Source organism: Pteropus medius, unplaced genomic scaffold (assembly GCF_902729225.1).
Source record: "Pteropus medius unplaced genomic scaffold, Ma_sr-lr_union100, whole genome shotgun sequence".
Classification (NCBI taxonomy): Eukaryota; Metazoa; Chordata; class Mammalia; order Chiroptera; family Pteropodidae; genus Pteropus; species Pteropus medius.
The window spans coordinates 49,690,456-49,705,687 of record NW_024344378.1 but is presented as its reverse complement, the minus strand read 5'-3'; the positions used below and the strand labels follow the sequence as shown (position 1 = coordinate 49,705,687).

General features: G+C 42.7%; 1 protein-coding gene across 10 annotated transcripts in view; it reads left to right on the top strand.

The window, feature by feature from the left end:
- The window catches only part of KCNMA1 (potassium calcium-activated channel subfamily M alpha 1), a 686,119-nt gene that overhangs the window by 613,539 nt on the left and 57,348 nt on the right, over window positions 1–15,232 (top strand). For all 10 annotated transcript variants that reach the window (XM_039872202.1, XM_039872201.1, XM_039872185.1 and 7 more), the window contains 2 exons: window positions 2,058–2,282; window positions 5,731–5,923. In XM_039872202.1, coding sequence (XP_039728136.1) covers window positions 2,058–2,282; window positions 5,731–5,923 — 418 coding nt within the window. The remainder of the gene's footprint in view (window positions 1–2,057; window positions 2,283–5,730; window positions 5,924–15,232) is intronic.

The window sequence follows — 15,232 nt, the reverse complement described above, 5'->3', positions numbered from 1 at the left end:
TTGGTCCCCAGATCTAAGCTTCTGGGGTCAGCATCTATGCCTCGGCCAGTCTGCTAACTGGTGCCTTCCCTACCTCCTTATTCTATATTTCTTATCCCTCCTTTGGACCCAGTTTGTGACCCTTGGGCTTGTTGGAGGGAGCTAGCCTCCCAGGTTACCTGGGCGATTAAAAATAATTAGGAGCCCCGTCACAGCATGTTACAAACTAGTTGACCCTCTGTTGGTGGTACCCAGGCACACACACTTTCATGAAGGCAAAATAACTAACTCCAGGTCTTCTCCATGAAACAGTGATATGAAGTGTGACTCCCCAGTGGGTCCACCTTGGTCATAGTTTATAAAACATGTCTTACAGCCTATGTCTTAGATGTTCCTATATGTTGCAGAGGAAAATAACAGTGACAGCCCCTATTTTATTCTAACGATCAGGGAGTGAAAGCTAGCTTCTTCCTCTCCTTGGGGGTTGCTGTAATAACCCTGACATTGTTGAGAATTGCAATATTGGCATTTAAACAATCAATACACTGGTCAATTCTAGGGATTAAATGGAGCAGAGGTTGATGTGTGCAGTGGACATTAATATGCTTCCCCAAAAGTATTGTAGACCACATGGGGCCATCTAGGCATGCAGTGGGTAGACAGAGAGGAAGGAAGGCAAGAAGGAGGTGTTGGACCAGAAGGAGAGGCAGACAACAGCCCACAGCTGGCCTTCTTATGTTACTCTCTTCACTAACAGTGAACCACCAGCAGTGGGCTATCCATTTGCGTTTCTTGGAAAGCTGGGGTCCTCCTCTAGAGAAGCGGTCCCCAACTCCAGGGGCCGGCGCGCCTATGAGAATCTAATGCCTGGTGATCTAAGGTGGAGCTGAGGCGGTGATGCTAGCACTGGGGAGCAGCTGCAAATACAGATGAAGCTTCCTACCTCCTGCGGTGTGGCCCAGTTCCTAACAGGCCATGGACCAGTACTGGTCAGCATCCCCAGGGGTTGGGGACCTCTGCTCTAATGGGTTGATTTGATTCTTTTATTTGTCTCCTTTGTAGATAAAGGCCTAGGGTTGAAAAATACATGGGCTGTTGATTTGCTGATCTATCTCTAGATTCTTTTAATGATTATTTGGGAATCTTCCTCTGGTGATTTTATACAGGTGAGCAACTCCAGGCATATTCCCGGAAACCCCACGGCAGTAGTGGACAGGATTCAGAAAACTTTCTGTAAAGGGTTTTATAATAAATAATGTAGGTTTTGCTGGCCAAATGGTCTCTATTGACTCTGCCGTAATAATATACAAGCAACCATAGGCAATGCCTAAATGAGTAAAGTTGGCTGTGTTGCAATAAGATTTTATTGGAATTTGAATTTCATATAATTTTTGCATTTTATGAAATATTCTTCTTTTAATTTTTTTCAACCATTTTAATATGTAGAAACTAATCTTAGCTTACCAGCCATGAACATACAAAAACCAGTGGTGGACCAGATTTGGCCTGTAGGCCATTTTGCTAACGTCTGGCTTAGGATATTATGTTCTACTTACTTATACAATAATGTACTCATCATCTCACAGATAAGTCTAGAACTCAAAATGCAGATTTTTTGAGCTGAGACCAATTTAGGAGCTGACCATTTTATCATCATCTCAGCAAAAGAGGCAGAAAGAGCAGCTCATTTTATCAATAATTTAATAGAAACTATTTCTTCCCTTTTCAAATATTATAAATATTGCTATTCCTTCTGATTTTTGCCCTGAAAACCATTATGAAAGATCTCCTGCTCACATGCATTAATGGCATCTCTTTTTAAAATGTTTTGTCAAAAAGGGTAGTGATATGCATGGATATATGTTCCCATACATTTATTATACCAATATAGTCTATATATACATACATACTCAAATTATATGTGGCACGTGTATAACATTGTTGAAATAAAAATAATAGCACATAATAAACACTCAACAAATGTTTACTCCATCTTTTACACAAATGATTTCTTTAGTTCTTACCACAACCCTATCAGATCTTCTCTCCAATGCCTATACATTTCTCCCCTGTTGCAGACCCGAAGTGAAGCTGCCATGACTGTCCTGAGTGGCCACGTCGTGGTCTGCATCTTTGGCGATGTCAGCTCAGCCCTGATTGGCCTCCGGAACCTGGTGATGCCACTACGTGCCAGCAACTTTCATTACCACGAGCTCAAGCACATAGTGTTTGTGGGCTCCATTGAGTACCTCAAGCGGGAATGGGAGACGCTTCATAACTTCCCCAAAGTGTCCATATTGCCTGTAAGTCCAAGGTCACGTTATTGATGTTGTTTTCTTCCTTTCATTCACAAAAGAAAATCCCAGATGGATGCAATAGTTGTAGCTTTGATCATGCTTCTGCTTCTTTATCTGGTTATGGGCCTGAGGACTCAGCCCTTTTTCCCTGTGCTCTGTCTAGGAATATCCAAACCCTGGAGACCTTATTAAAAGGAATTTGCAGCCAGGTTCAGTCGCTCATCAGACATGAAGTTTAGCGGACATCAAATATATTAACCATGTCAGTGTCTAAACACTCTCTCTCTCGTCTACCCAAATCTAGTGCTGTATGATATTATGGTGCTTAGAGTAGAATTAACCTATGGAACTATTTATTTCATTTTATTTATGACATTATGAATGCTTGGAGAACTCTTGATTGTACCACATTCTGTTTTTAACTAATTGTGTTTAACAGAGTTCTTTATTTCTGCTGTAGAGAAGGCTAACCCCCTTCTGCTGGTCAACTCCTACCTCCCATTCATTTAGAAGCCCAGCCGTGTTTCCGTGGGTTTGTGTATATGCGTGAACATGTATGCCTGTGATATTCTTGATTACAAAACACTGGTACCCAAATCTAAAAGGAACGTTTGGGACTCCACAGTTTAGTGTGAGGATGTAAGATAACTGATTGCTTCCTATCATTAATCAATATATTTGCCATCAACTTTCAAAAAATTATATTGCACATTTCAACATTTGATATTGTTTCCTATGTCACAAAGCAGTGCAAATATCATTTATTCTCAATACATTTTTCTTGAAAATTCACATCCCTAAAATTGAAGAACATGAATTTGGTGCTACATTTCAAGAGGTCTAGGGTTTTTCCCACTTATGGAGCTGAAATTCTTCTAGAACCTTAAAACTGGAAAACAGAAAGTCAAGTAATATAATTTAATAAAGAACATATGAGACTCTACCTACAAGTAATAGGCATCAATAGCCACCATTTGTCCTTACATATGCCTGGCACAATAGGTGCTAAATAAATATTTAAAGAAGTGAGAAAAATATAGACAGATATCTTTTGGATGCTGGGCCAAAAACTCACTGACTTAAAAAACACATGTAGTTAAAAATAGGCACCTACAGAAAAACAAATAGTCATACACATAGAAGAACACAAACAGATATATACCTTGTTAATTTCAGACATAATCCATTTGATTCTATTTTTCCATGATTATCTTCCTACATGTGATCTTATTCATAGTCCCTGAAAGATCTGGGTCTAAAAGTATTTTGTAAGGAGCTTATTACTTTGTTGGGCTTATATTAGTCTGTGTGTATGTGCGATATTTGGTGTGGGAGTTTGGGTGTGTTTCCTTCTGCGTGCCCTTGTACACATCTACTCACCTGCCTGTTTATATGTGAATGAGCTTTTATATTTGCAGGTCCTTTTAAAACCCTCCAAAATTTAGCATGCTCAAACACAACATATTTGTACAATAGACCTTCTATGTCTTCGCATATTTCATTGTTTAAACAGTGCCTCACAGATAGGGCCAGCCCCGAGAAATACAAGATGTTTCAATGTATATCATTTGTATTTCTTGAGTTTTGAAATCATGTGTATATAACTGTGCAGGGTTTGACTTATATCACAATTACTATTTCATTCTCTACAAAATGAAAATTAAAAGTATATGGACATAGGCAATTGAGGCTTATATACTGGTGAAAAGATTTGAGAAGTTGGTCAGACTTATTTTGTACAAAGAGATCCCAGGAAGAGAGGGGATTCTTCTCTTAAAAGATACTGCTGCAGAATCTAGAACCAATAGCTTCCCAGCCTCATAGTACTAAATAATTCTTCCTCCTTAATTTTACTTTGTGGTAATATTCTGGGGGCTGAGAACTACTATTGAGTCATAAAAGAGAGTGGATGGCTTTGACTTCTGAGCCAAGTCCAATCTTCTCAAAGCTCCTTTTCCAGGAGAGAGAACCAGAGAAAGGCATCCAGAGATATAAGGCAGTTAGCAAACCCTATCCCTACATAGTCAGTGTGGTGAGGGCTGCTGGAGTCTCCATACAGACAAAGCAGAAGCCAGATTCAGGCTGGAGGACCAAGGAGACTGGGGGCTGGATGTGAACGCCAAAATGATATCCCTGGGGAGCCCTGGGATACCTGACGAGTTCTGCTATGACCCCTCCTGAGGACACAGAGCATGTGTAGTTCATGCCCCTCACCTCCAACAATAACCCTGTGGTTGCCCTCCTGGCCCCTCTGTCATTATGTCCTTGATCTGGACATAATGATCTGGATTTATTCCCTTTGTTTTTTGTTGTTATGGGATTTTTCGAAAATCTGTTTACTGGCTTATTTATTTTTAATTACACCAGTAGTATACACATTTATGTTATAAAATATTCAAACAATAAAGAAGTATTTAAAGTCAAAAACAAACTTTTCCCTTCACTCCCAATCTTATTCCCCTCCCTAGAGGTAATTACTGTTATTATTTTAGTGTATGTTTTTCCTGAATTTTCTCTCTGAGTGTACATACATTTCTAAATGCATTCATAAATATATAGTTTCATTTCGTGGGTTTCTTCCTACATAAATGAAATCATACTTTTCAAATAGTCTAGAATTGTTTTTTGTTTTATTTTTTCCTTTTTAAATTTATCTCTCTATTTTAGAGATTCTTCCATGGCACTGCCTGCACGGAGAGCCGTTTCAGTCCCTTTACCTGTGGTATAGGCTCACGATGTATATACTTCCAGGGGTGTATTTAACCATTCCTATGTCGGACAATTAGGCGATTTCCTTTTTCTTTTATTTTTTATTTTACTATTTGCTGAAAATATGCAATAAAACTATATGACCTGAAGCTTAACTCCTTTCCATCTCCCCTTTGCATGATGCACATTAATTCTGTCCCCTCCCTCATCCTCCAAGTGGAGAGGCGCTTTCAGCCCCACCTCATCACACCATGCTCACTGGCTATTTCCCCTTGGCTGCACTGGAAATTCTACTTGGAGCTGCTGTCTTTTGCTTGAGACAGAAGTGACCTGCTATTAAATAAACAGGCATTTGAAACCCACCCACCTCGTTACATTCTGAAAGCCAGAGGTTGCCACAGGACAGTTACTTAAATCAAGACAATTTCCAGGCAGGAAGAAGATGTAGAACTCTGGCATTATTCCTCTCCCACGTTTGTTAGTAATAGCTTGATTGAGTATTGAGAACAAGCCTAAAATGCTGCCATCAGCACCGACTACCCTTTAGATTAGCACACAGCTCCTATTCCCTTGAATGTAGTTAGACGAGCTTAATGTCAAGGCATAAAAAAGATACTTGTTAAATAATTTCCCAAAGCTCCGGTGCGATCTTTAATTTGTTTTTATTATTTTTCCTCTTTCCCTCTCGTCCCTCAATCTCACTTTGGCTACTCCATTTTTTTTTTTTCTTTCCTCTATGCCAAAGGGTACGCCATTAAGTCGGGCTGATTTAAGGGCCGTCAACATCAACCTCTGTGACATGTGCGTTATCCTGTCAGCCAATCAGAATAATATTGATGATACTTCGCTGCAGGACAAGGAATGCATCTTGGCGTCACTCAACATCAAATCTATGCAGTTTGATGACAGCATTGGGGTCTTGCAGGCTAATTCCCAAGGTAAGGACAGCCTGTAATACTTTTCTCCTGTGCCTACAGGGGACAGGGGCTGGCAAGAGGGATATCCTTCACTCAGTAATTCAAAGAGGCTCACATCAGCCTGCCTGGCAGTGAAACCTGCGGTCACTGCGATGGCTTTCAAAGGGGCATCTGCTGCTTCTTGCCATCCCAGGGAGCAGGCTTAAGACCTGAACACCCACACTCAGAACAAGCTGCCTTCCCAGAGAATAAACCAGCCTTTAAATTGCCCCACCTCAGCCTTCACAAACAGTGATGTTATGACTAGGGTCACCAACTAGGTGTCAGAGCATTGAAAAGATGCTGGCTGAACAATTCCCATTGTTTCTCCCAGAATATATCTTTGCCATTGACCTGTGTTAAGCTTTGCCATTGTTATAGCTGCATGATGGTGTTAAGTTTTACATTGTTAAATGCTGACCAAGGGATGGTGATCTCAGGAGACTAGGGACCATATAGACACTAAAAGTCATTTAGCAAGAGGTGAGGCCCATCAGCCCACTAATTCTCTATAGGAGGCACAACAGCACTAAATGACACACATCTGCCATCTCTGCTGTACCGTAGTCTTCTCTGTCATTTTCTTTGGATCCCGGGCAGGTAGCTACAAGTAAAGATGTCATGTAGGAGTCTCTGAGAGGCAGCACAGCAAAAACCTTGTAACAAATAACCTCACTAATCAGGGCCTTGGCAAGATAGGTTATGAAACATTTTCCATTGAGTAAGACCTCAGTGTAGGCTTGCCATGAACTGTAAGATCATTATCATATATGATCTACTGGATGGGTGGAATTGGGTGCCTAATGGGGGCCTGACATCATTCCAGGATCAAAGGTAGAGGGAGCACAGCCTATGGAAACTATAGCTGCTGAGATATAAACGCCATCTTATTGACGTGATAAAGCTTGCAATCTAAACCTGTGTGCTACGTTATCTTTTGTCAGCTCAGCATCATCACCACTTCTTTCTAACATCCACTTGACATTGCATTGAAGCCAGGAACAATAGTTCCTAGAATCCTCTTCTTTGCTCGGTTCTGGGCTGGAGTCTGCCAGTGAGAGAGGGGCCCAGGGAGAGATTTGGAGAAGGGAAGAGAAAAAGAGGCCTCAATTCTCTGGAGGCAGCTGCAGCTGGACCCTGAGCAGATGTGAGATGTAAAGCGGCTCTCAAGGGAGCTTTCTGAGAACCAATGGCTTTGCTGCTAGGGACTGAAATGGGGTGTGGGCTTCTCCAGAGGTCTGAGATTCACAGCAACTTCTGGTGAAAGCTCAGGAGAACCTTCCACTTGGTGTTGTATGTGAAATGGCTGGCCTCTTTGATCTGCTTCTATAGCCCTTCCAATAGTTGTGTCGACCTTTGATTTTCTTCATGCTTGAAATAGAGTGGCTTCTATTCTTGACGTAACCCTGACTGATACAGCCTGAAGCCCAGTTTTGACCTCTCCACTCCACCATCTTCTCCCTCCCCTTAAAATCTAAGTCGTGGTATCTACTTGCTCAGCCAGGCCTGCAGAGCAGGGCAATATGTCATGTCTATAAGAGAGAGCTTTTACCTGCTCAGCTGTATTCTGGGGAGGTAGAGCCTGCTTCCTACATTGCCTGCTCATAGGTGTCAAAGGGTGTGAGGAGACAGTAAGCTGGCCTCCTAGGAGTTGAAAGAGGCAAACTCGCATTTAGTTTCTGCCTTCAAGCACTTGTTCTTGAATGTGGGTCCTTCTACCCTTGCCCCAGATGTGCTGGGTAGGAATCTGCGTTCTAACAGGGTCCCCCAAGTGACTCATTGCACTGTTTTAAGGTACAATAAATCTTCACTCTAATAAAACTGGGTCCAGTGAACATGCTGATCAGATGCCCCTCTTATCCTGGCAGGGACTAGCGAGGGAAAGGAAAGAAGTGACAGAAGTGCTCGCTGCGGGTAGAGGCGGGACCGAGCAGAAGGGGCTGGAAAACACTCTTTTTCCCAACATGCTTATTTCCTCCCAATTCAGTAATTGCGATTTTTGAGGTCCATGGATAAGAATCTTAACGTATAATTCCATCATACACTTGACCCTTCAACAACATGGATTTGAACTGCATGGGTCACTTTTACATGAATTTTTTATTTCAGTAAATATGTACAGTACTGTAAGTGTATTTGCTGTTATGATTTTCTTAATATTTTTTTTCTAGCTTACTTTATTGTAAGAATACAGTATATAACAGGGGTCCCTAACTCTCAGGCCACAGAACAGTACCCAGTCCGTGACCTGTTAGGAACTGGAGTCCACAGCAGGAGGTGAGCGGTTGGCAGTGAGCTAAGCTTCATCTGTGTTTGCATCCGCTCCCCAGTGCTAGCATCACCATCTCAGCTCCACTTCAGATCATCAGGCATTACATTTTCATAGGAGCACCAGTCTCTGATCCCAAAAAGGTTGGGGACCTCTGGTATATAATATATATAACATGTAAAATATGTCAATTGACTGTTTGTTATGGGTAAGGCTCCTGGGCAGTAGTAGGCTATTAGGCTATTAGTAGTCAAGTTTTGGGGGAATCAGAAGTTATCCATGGAATTTCAACTGCTTGGGATAGGTGCCCCTAACCCCTGCGTTGTTCAGTGTTCAACTCTATATACATATGACATCGCTATTTTTACCACCTCTCATAAGCCTTATCCCAGCCTCGCAGATCTTCTGTGATGGCCAAACTAAAAAATGCTCCCCTCCCCTCTGCAGATACCCACCCAAAGCTCAGAAGCCTTGTTTATTGTTTTTACCATAAGAATAAGCAGGAAAAAAAGTTTGGGTAGAAGATAAGGAAGAAAGGGAAAGGGAACTCATTTTTCCTGCAAAGAAGAAGAAGAAGAAGAAAAAGAAGAAGAAGGAGAAGGAGGAAGGAGGAAAAGGGAAGAAGGAAGGAGGAGGGAGAAGGAAGGAAGGAAGAAGGAGAAGAAGAAGAAGAAGAAGAGAGGAAGGAAGGAAGGAAGAAGGAAGGAAGGAAGAAGAAGAGAAGGAGGAGGAGGAGGAGGAGGAGAGGAAGACACCTGCCTCTTTGTTATCTACACACACACACACACACACACACCTAGAAGGCAGAGGATGTATTCTGTGGTGATTTTCTTAGACTCCTGGCCAACAGTGGAGTGAAACGTGTGCCCCCCAGTAGTGAGCAAGCAGTCTGTTCTGCTCTCAGTGAGAGACTACAGAAACTGTCAGCTCACTGAGCCCATATTTCCCTCATTTTCTTATGATGTCTACTTCTCTCTTGTCCTTGGTTTCTGACACTCTTCTCTGGTGACACTCTGACCTTCCAAAAGGCAATGGTTTGCGGTTGATCAACAGGGGAAATCACTTCCTTGATGAGCAAGCACTATAAGCTCATGAACGCTGGCTGCTCACCATGCAGACCACCGCTCAGGTTCATCCCAGCTTGTGGGGCCAGATGGGTGAGCTGAGTTTCTCTGCCACTGTCCCTCCTTGAGACCCTTTTGACCAACTGGAAGGCTCACTGGCCTCGGATACTTTTATTCCCTTCACCTGGACATTTGGCACAACCATGCTTCAAGTAGATTAGAATTACAGAGTACAAAATGGATTTTGTGTTACTCTTTTCATTTTGGGAGACAAACCTGACATCCCTTGAATGATAACTACATAGATTTCTGGCCACTGCCATCCAGTTGTCCTCACTATTTATTCTGTAGTCCTTATAAAACCCCATCCTTTGCTTTGTCATGAGAGCTACATTACCACCTCTCCAGAAGGCAGAAGTACAGAAATGTGGACTCAGGAGAGATGTGTGTGTCCATGTCTTGGGCCAGAGTATTCATACATCTTTATGGAAAGTTTCTCTATCATGATACAATGTAACATGAACGATGTGCCTTAACATTGAGAAGGTAGAGTCCCCACTGGGATTTGTGTTTAGACACTTGCCACTGTGTGTTACTTGGTCTCCTAGACTAACAAAACATCTTTTCTCTTTTCTCTTCATGTTCCTTTTGGTGTCACTGTTTTAGCCTAGATGGTGTCGGAACTGACCCAGCTTAGAAATTCTGGACCCGACACTTTCTAAAATGATCTAAGATGTGATGGCTGGCTGTCAAAAACAATTACAGAGAAAGATGGCTTACCCCATGTTGGATGGTATATCTGATGTGACAGTTGGGTCTATGAGATGCAGTTTTCATATATAGTGGGCATGACTGCAGTGACAAATATATAAAGCAGGTGAAGGCTCTTCTTGCTGGTCAGCAAACATCAGCTCAGAACCACTTTACAGCTCTTTACCAGCAACTAAGTGCCTTTATTTACAGAGCGCCTGTCACTTCTCTTTGGCTGGAGAGCTGGTGTATTATTTAGCACGCATTTATCTGGGGAAAACATTTCAATTTAAATCAGCTGGTACAACAGTGGCTCTTGCCAGACCATTTCCCTATGGTTCTAAAACACAAGAACAGAGTCTGATCTTCGAAGGGAGGGTGAACAGAGGGAGGAAGGGTCCATTCTCAGAGAACCACTTGAGTCAGTACCTTTAAAAAAGGAGCATGTGATTGAGCTTCCCATTATGCTTTCACAGCAAGGTGTGAAAGGAGCATCTTATAGTTTCTTCCTGCTTAACTTTCCAGTAAGGGTAACTTGTAAAGGAAAGAAAGAGGAATAAATGAGTGCTCACTATGTGCCAGGCACTATAAAGGCTCAGGACACAAAGATGAGAGGGATTCGGCCTCTTACTATCCTTGAGGGTTTCAGGTAAGTGGAGAAGGCACCCCAATAAACAGTTACGGTGCAATGAAACAAGGATCAGACGAGGAAAACAGGAACACAGAGCCTCTTCATTTTATATATTTTAATGAGTTGAGAAGGCTTCCAAGAAGAGCTGACATTGGTGGATGGGTTGATACATATGGCTATTGAGCACTTCAGTGTGGCAGAATGACTGAGGAATAGGCTTTTCCCTTTTATTTAATTTTAATATATTTAAATTTAAATAGTGGCATGTGGCTAGCAACTACCATATTGGACAGCACAGGCCTAGAGCATAGGCTTGTTGCCCTGCTAAGGGTCAGGATTTATAAGAAGATGATGATTAAATTCATCTTTAAAAAGGTAATGGCAAAAAATATGAGCATGGTTTAGAGGTGGAGAAAGAAGGTGACATGAGCTATGTGAGAAGACCACTGCAGTGAACTAGAAGGGATGGGACGAGGGCTGACAGTGCAGCTTTAGTGATGTCAGTAGCTAGGGCAAGACAGCAGTTGAGATGAATCTGAAACAGAAGAGACAGCCAATGAAGACCAGTTGGATGGGAAGGGGTGGACATGAGCAAGGATGAGATGTTGGGAATAAGTTTGGGTTTTGGGTAGATGTAAAAGCAATCAAGTAAGCAGAAGACCCAGGAGGAGAAATAGGATTGGGGCAAAGCAAAAGGTAAAAAATTTGGTCCTGCTCCATTTGAGTTGTAATATCTCCAACAAGAAATAAGAACATGAAGCTATAGGGATAAAGTTAGGTTTGAAGCTATAGACTCAGAAGTCATTGGTGATAGACAGTATAGAGACCTCAAGGGTGGCTATTTCCCAGGGAGACAAGTCAGAGCAACTAAGAGAAAAAGGCCAAACATGGGACCTTGGGAAACATCAATATTGATAGGACAAACAGAGGGAAAAAATCAGTGAAAGGGGCTGAGGGCGAAGATTTAAGGAAGTCAGAGTGGGTGGTATGAAAGGTCAAGGAGAAGGGAGGTGAATAAATTCCATATTGGCAATCTAGAACATATCCTAATTATTCGTCAATGTGCATGTTTTCTTGAGTAGGCTGTGGGCTCTTTAAGAGGTGAGGACTCTTCCTCATCTTGTTCATCTTTGTGTCCCTAGTGGCTCTAGCACAGGATCTGACAGAGTTAGCATGCAATAAGAATCTGTTGAGCTGAACTGACTTGAAAGGAAATGATGTTTAGCACTGTCAGAAAAGTCAACTAGATGAGGGCCAGCCTAAAAGAGGCAATGGTGCATTTGACCCTCGGGAAGTTGTTGATGGCCTTAGCAAGAACAGTTGAGCAGCCTGTTACCAGTAGAAACTGGCATTCAGGGATCTGAAATGTTAATGGAAGATGAGAATTGGAGACCACATATTGCTTGCTAAGTGCTGATAGGAGAGAAATAGAATATTTCTGAGGATCTTGTCAAAGAAAAGATTTTTTTCTTTTAGAACAAGGAGAGATAGAGCATATTTGTTGGCTGCAATAGACTGAGGTGAATAAACTCTCAAAGAGGGAAAGTTTGAAGCTGCAGGAGAAGGTTGTTAAATGTTAGCGAGAAGAACAGGGAAGAGCAGGAGATGATGTGGCCTTAAAAAGGAGAAGGAGTGACACTTGTTTCTCGGAGACAGAAGGCTGCCTGGAAGGATGACACTGGAGGAAGCTCAGTTGGATGACTTCCACTTTCTTCATAAAGCAACCAGTTTGGTTTTCCTTGAGGAGTTAAGGGAGTGGGACAGGTGGGACAGGAAACCGATAGCAATAAACGCTGAGAGCAGACATTGTGGGAAACATGGAAGGGAGATGACTGGAGTTAGGCGCAAGCACGAGTGAGCATTGGTGAGGACCAGCTGAAGTTGGAACCGTGAAGGTGTAAAGAGGCTGGTCAGCACAACCCTGCAATTTTCAATGCAGTGCTTAGCAGAAAGAGCCGAGAAAGTAGAAATTGGTTTTTGCTCGGAATGGAGATTCAGAGGAGGCAAAGGACTCTATGGTGCTATTGAGAGAATATGAAAATGAATGGCCATCTAGTCTAAGATAGTAGAGGGAGAAGTCAAACCAGAGTTGGGGCATATAGACTGAGAAGCCAAAAATGAAGTAAGAAATGTGTCCCTGTGAGGTCAAAGGACAGGAACGTGGTGTAAGGGGGTGGAAGAGCTAGAAGGTAGGAGGTTTGATCAGAGAGAGGAATATGTGATGGACTCAGAGAGTGAAATATTCCTTGCAGAGCCAGAACAGAGCTTGGTGCTATTCAGCTGAAAAGAGTTCTTCCCATGAGGACTCCAAGCCCAAAGCAGAGCCCATCTGAACCCCACAACCACTACCACCACCATCACTACCACCATGATCAACAACTGTAACAATAACTAGTGCTTCGTGAACATTTGCTGCTATTACGTGGTAGTATATTTCAGCAATCAAGATAATATCCATTTCTTAGGACACTAATTTTCACAGTTGACTGCATATTATGATCAACTGAGAAACTTTAAAAAATACTGATGTCTGGGTTGCACCTCAGCAATTGTGATTTAACTGGTCTGGGTGCAATCTGGGCATCAGGAGACTTACAAGCTCCCAAGTGAGTTCCCTGTGCAGCCAGGGCTGAGAACTGCCACCCTAGGCAGTCTTCAGAAGAGGTATCCTAAGTTGGAATCCTAGGTTATTATTTCGATTACAAAGAAAAGGAAACAGACTTAGAGAAGTTACGTAATTTTAACCTGGGTTTCCTGGGAATTCTAACCTTTAAACCATTTTGCTTCTTTAGCATAATCCTGTTGGCTTGATTTGTTCGTTGGCCTTCTTCCCTTCACATTTATGGACAGTCATTAGCTTTCCCAAGACTGAAAAGCCTGAAGTGGAGATAAAAAGGGATAGTGAAATGTGGTGGAGACACCAGGCTCTGCTTTCTAACTGGCTGTATTTGTCAGTCTTTTCTCATATGTCTCAAGGTGAAAAGTAAAGGATGCTAATTGCCCAGTGAACAGGCTTTCTTCCTGACCGCAGCTTTTGGAAGGTGGCAGAGCTGAGATCCAGCACTATGCTGCCATTAAACAGCAACATTGCTCACCCCCAAAGCCAGCAGCATGCTCCCCTCAGAGCCTGGCTCTCTTTAAGAAGATGGAGTGTGTATTTTACAACGTCTAGACTGAATTTAGATGTTGGTTTTAAGATTCCTCTGTTGTTCCCTTTCCTGTTAAATGCTCTGCATTCATCTGATTCGTACAATCCATCCTGAAGGTGTCAATCCAATTCCATAAATACTTATTAAGCACCTGTCGTGTGCCCAAACTGTGCATGCCAGGCATTGCGGGGGAGGCAGGGGTCATAAAGGATGTTCCTGGTCCCTGCGACCTCCCATGCAAATGCATACCCCTGCTTCAGAATGCTGGTTTATTACTATGAGAGAATTATAATCTATGGAGGCTAACATTGAGGAGAGGAAGAGAAAGAGTGGTTTTGGGAGAAACTGAAAAAATGCATAAGACTTCAGCTGGTGGAAACAAATAGATCTGGGTGCAGTCAGAAGAACAGAAATCAGCGGGCAGAGGTACATGGGGACTGTTTGAAGGATAGAAGTGAGTCTAATTTGGCTGGAATATAGGGTGGTATAAGACAGCAGGGACACATGAGGCTGAAATGTGTGTTGGGCACTGAGGAATTTTTTTTCTTTTTTTGAGTTAGGAAGCTGTAAATAATTTTTTATGGGTGTCTGAGTTAGGAAGCAGTAAATAATTCAGTGGGCACTGGGGAGCTATGGAAGGTTTCAAAGCAAGAGAGTAATGGGATTGGACCTGAGCTTTAGGGAGATTGATCTGGCAGCCCTGTGAAGCATTGTTTGGGGCGGGGATGAAGAGGATTCAGGGACACCGGGTAGGGGCCGTGGTTATCCAGAAAGAGAGCAGGAACTTTGAAATGGAGAAAGAACAAGAGGTTCTAATGTGCGACACGGTAAATGTAAAACAGACTGTGTGAACATGAGCTTCCTTCTCAGCGATGGAGGACAGTGGGGCAGCTCATAGGAAGAGGCCTGCAGAGTGGCAGGACCGGATATGGAAGAAAGTAGTGTTGCTAGTGTTGGGTTTTAGTCATGGTTCATTTCCACGCAGACGTGGTGGAAAATCCAGGTGGGCATGAAAAGCAGATGAGTGGAATGAAGTCCTGAATTCAGGAGAGGGTCAGAGTTAGAGTTCTGTCCCACTGTGCATGCGCTAGGAGCAGACGCGAGCCTCCGGAGGGAGGAATGACAAAAGAGAGTTGAAGGACAGAAGTCGGAGGAGCATCTTAGAAAAGGGCAGAGGGAACCATTGGTAGAAACTGGGACCCACAAGCTAAGCTGCATTCCTGATGTCCCCAGAAAGGGAGAAATATATTTCCCAACCCAGGACATATGTCCACTGTGTTGTTTTCCTTGCCTCCCCTAAATTTATTTTTCTATATCCTCTGTCTCGTTATAACCATAAAAACATGTTTTTTAACATGTACAGTAGCTCATACACCCCAACAGGCACACACAAGCATGCATGTATGCACACACATGCTCATGTAGGGT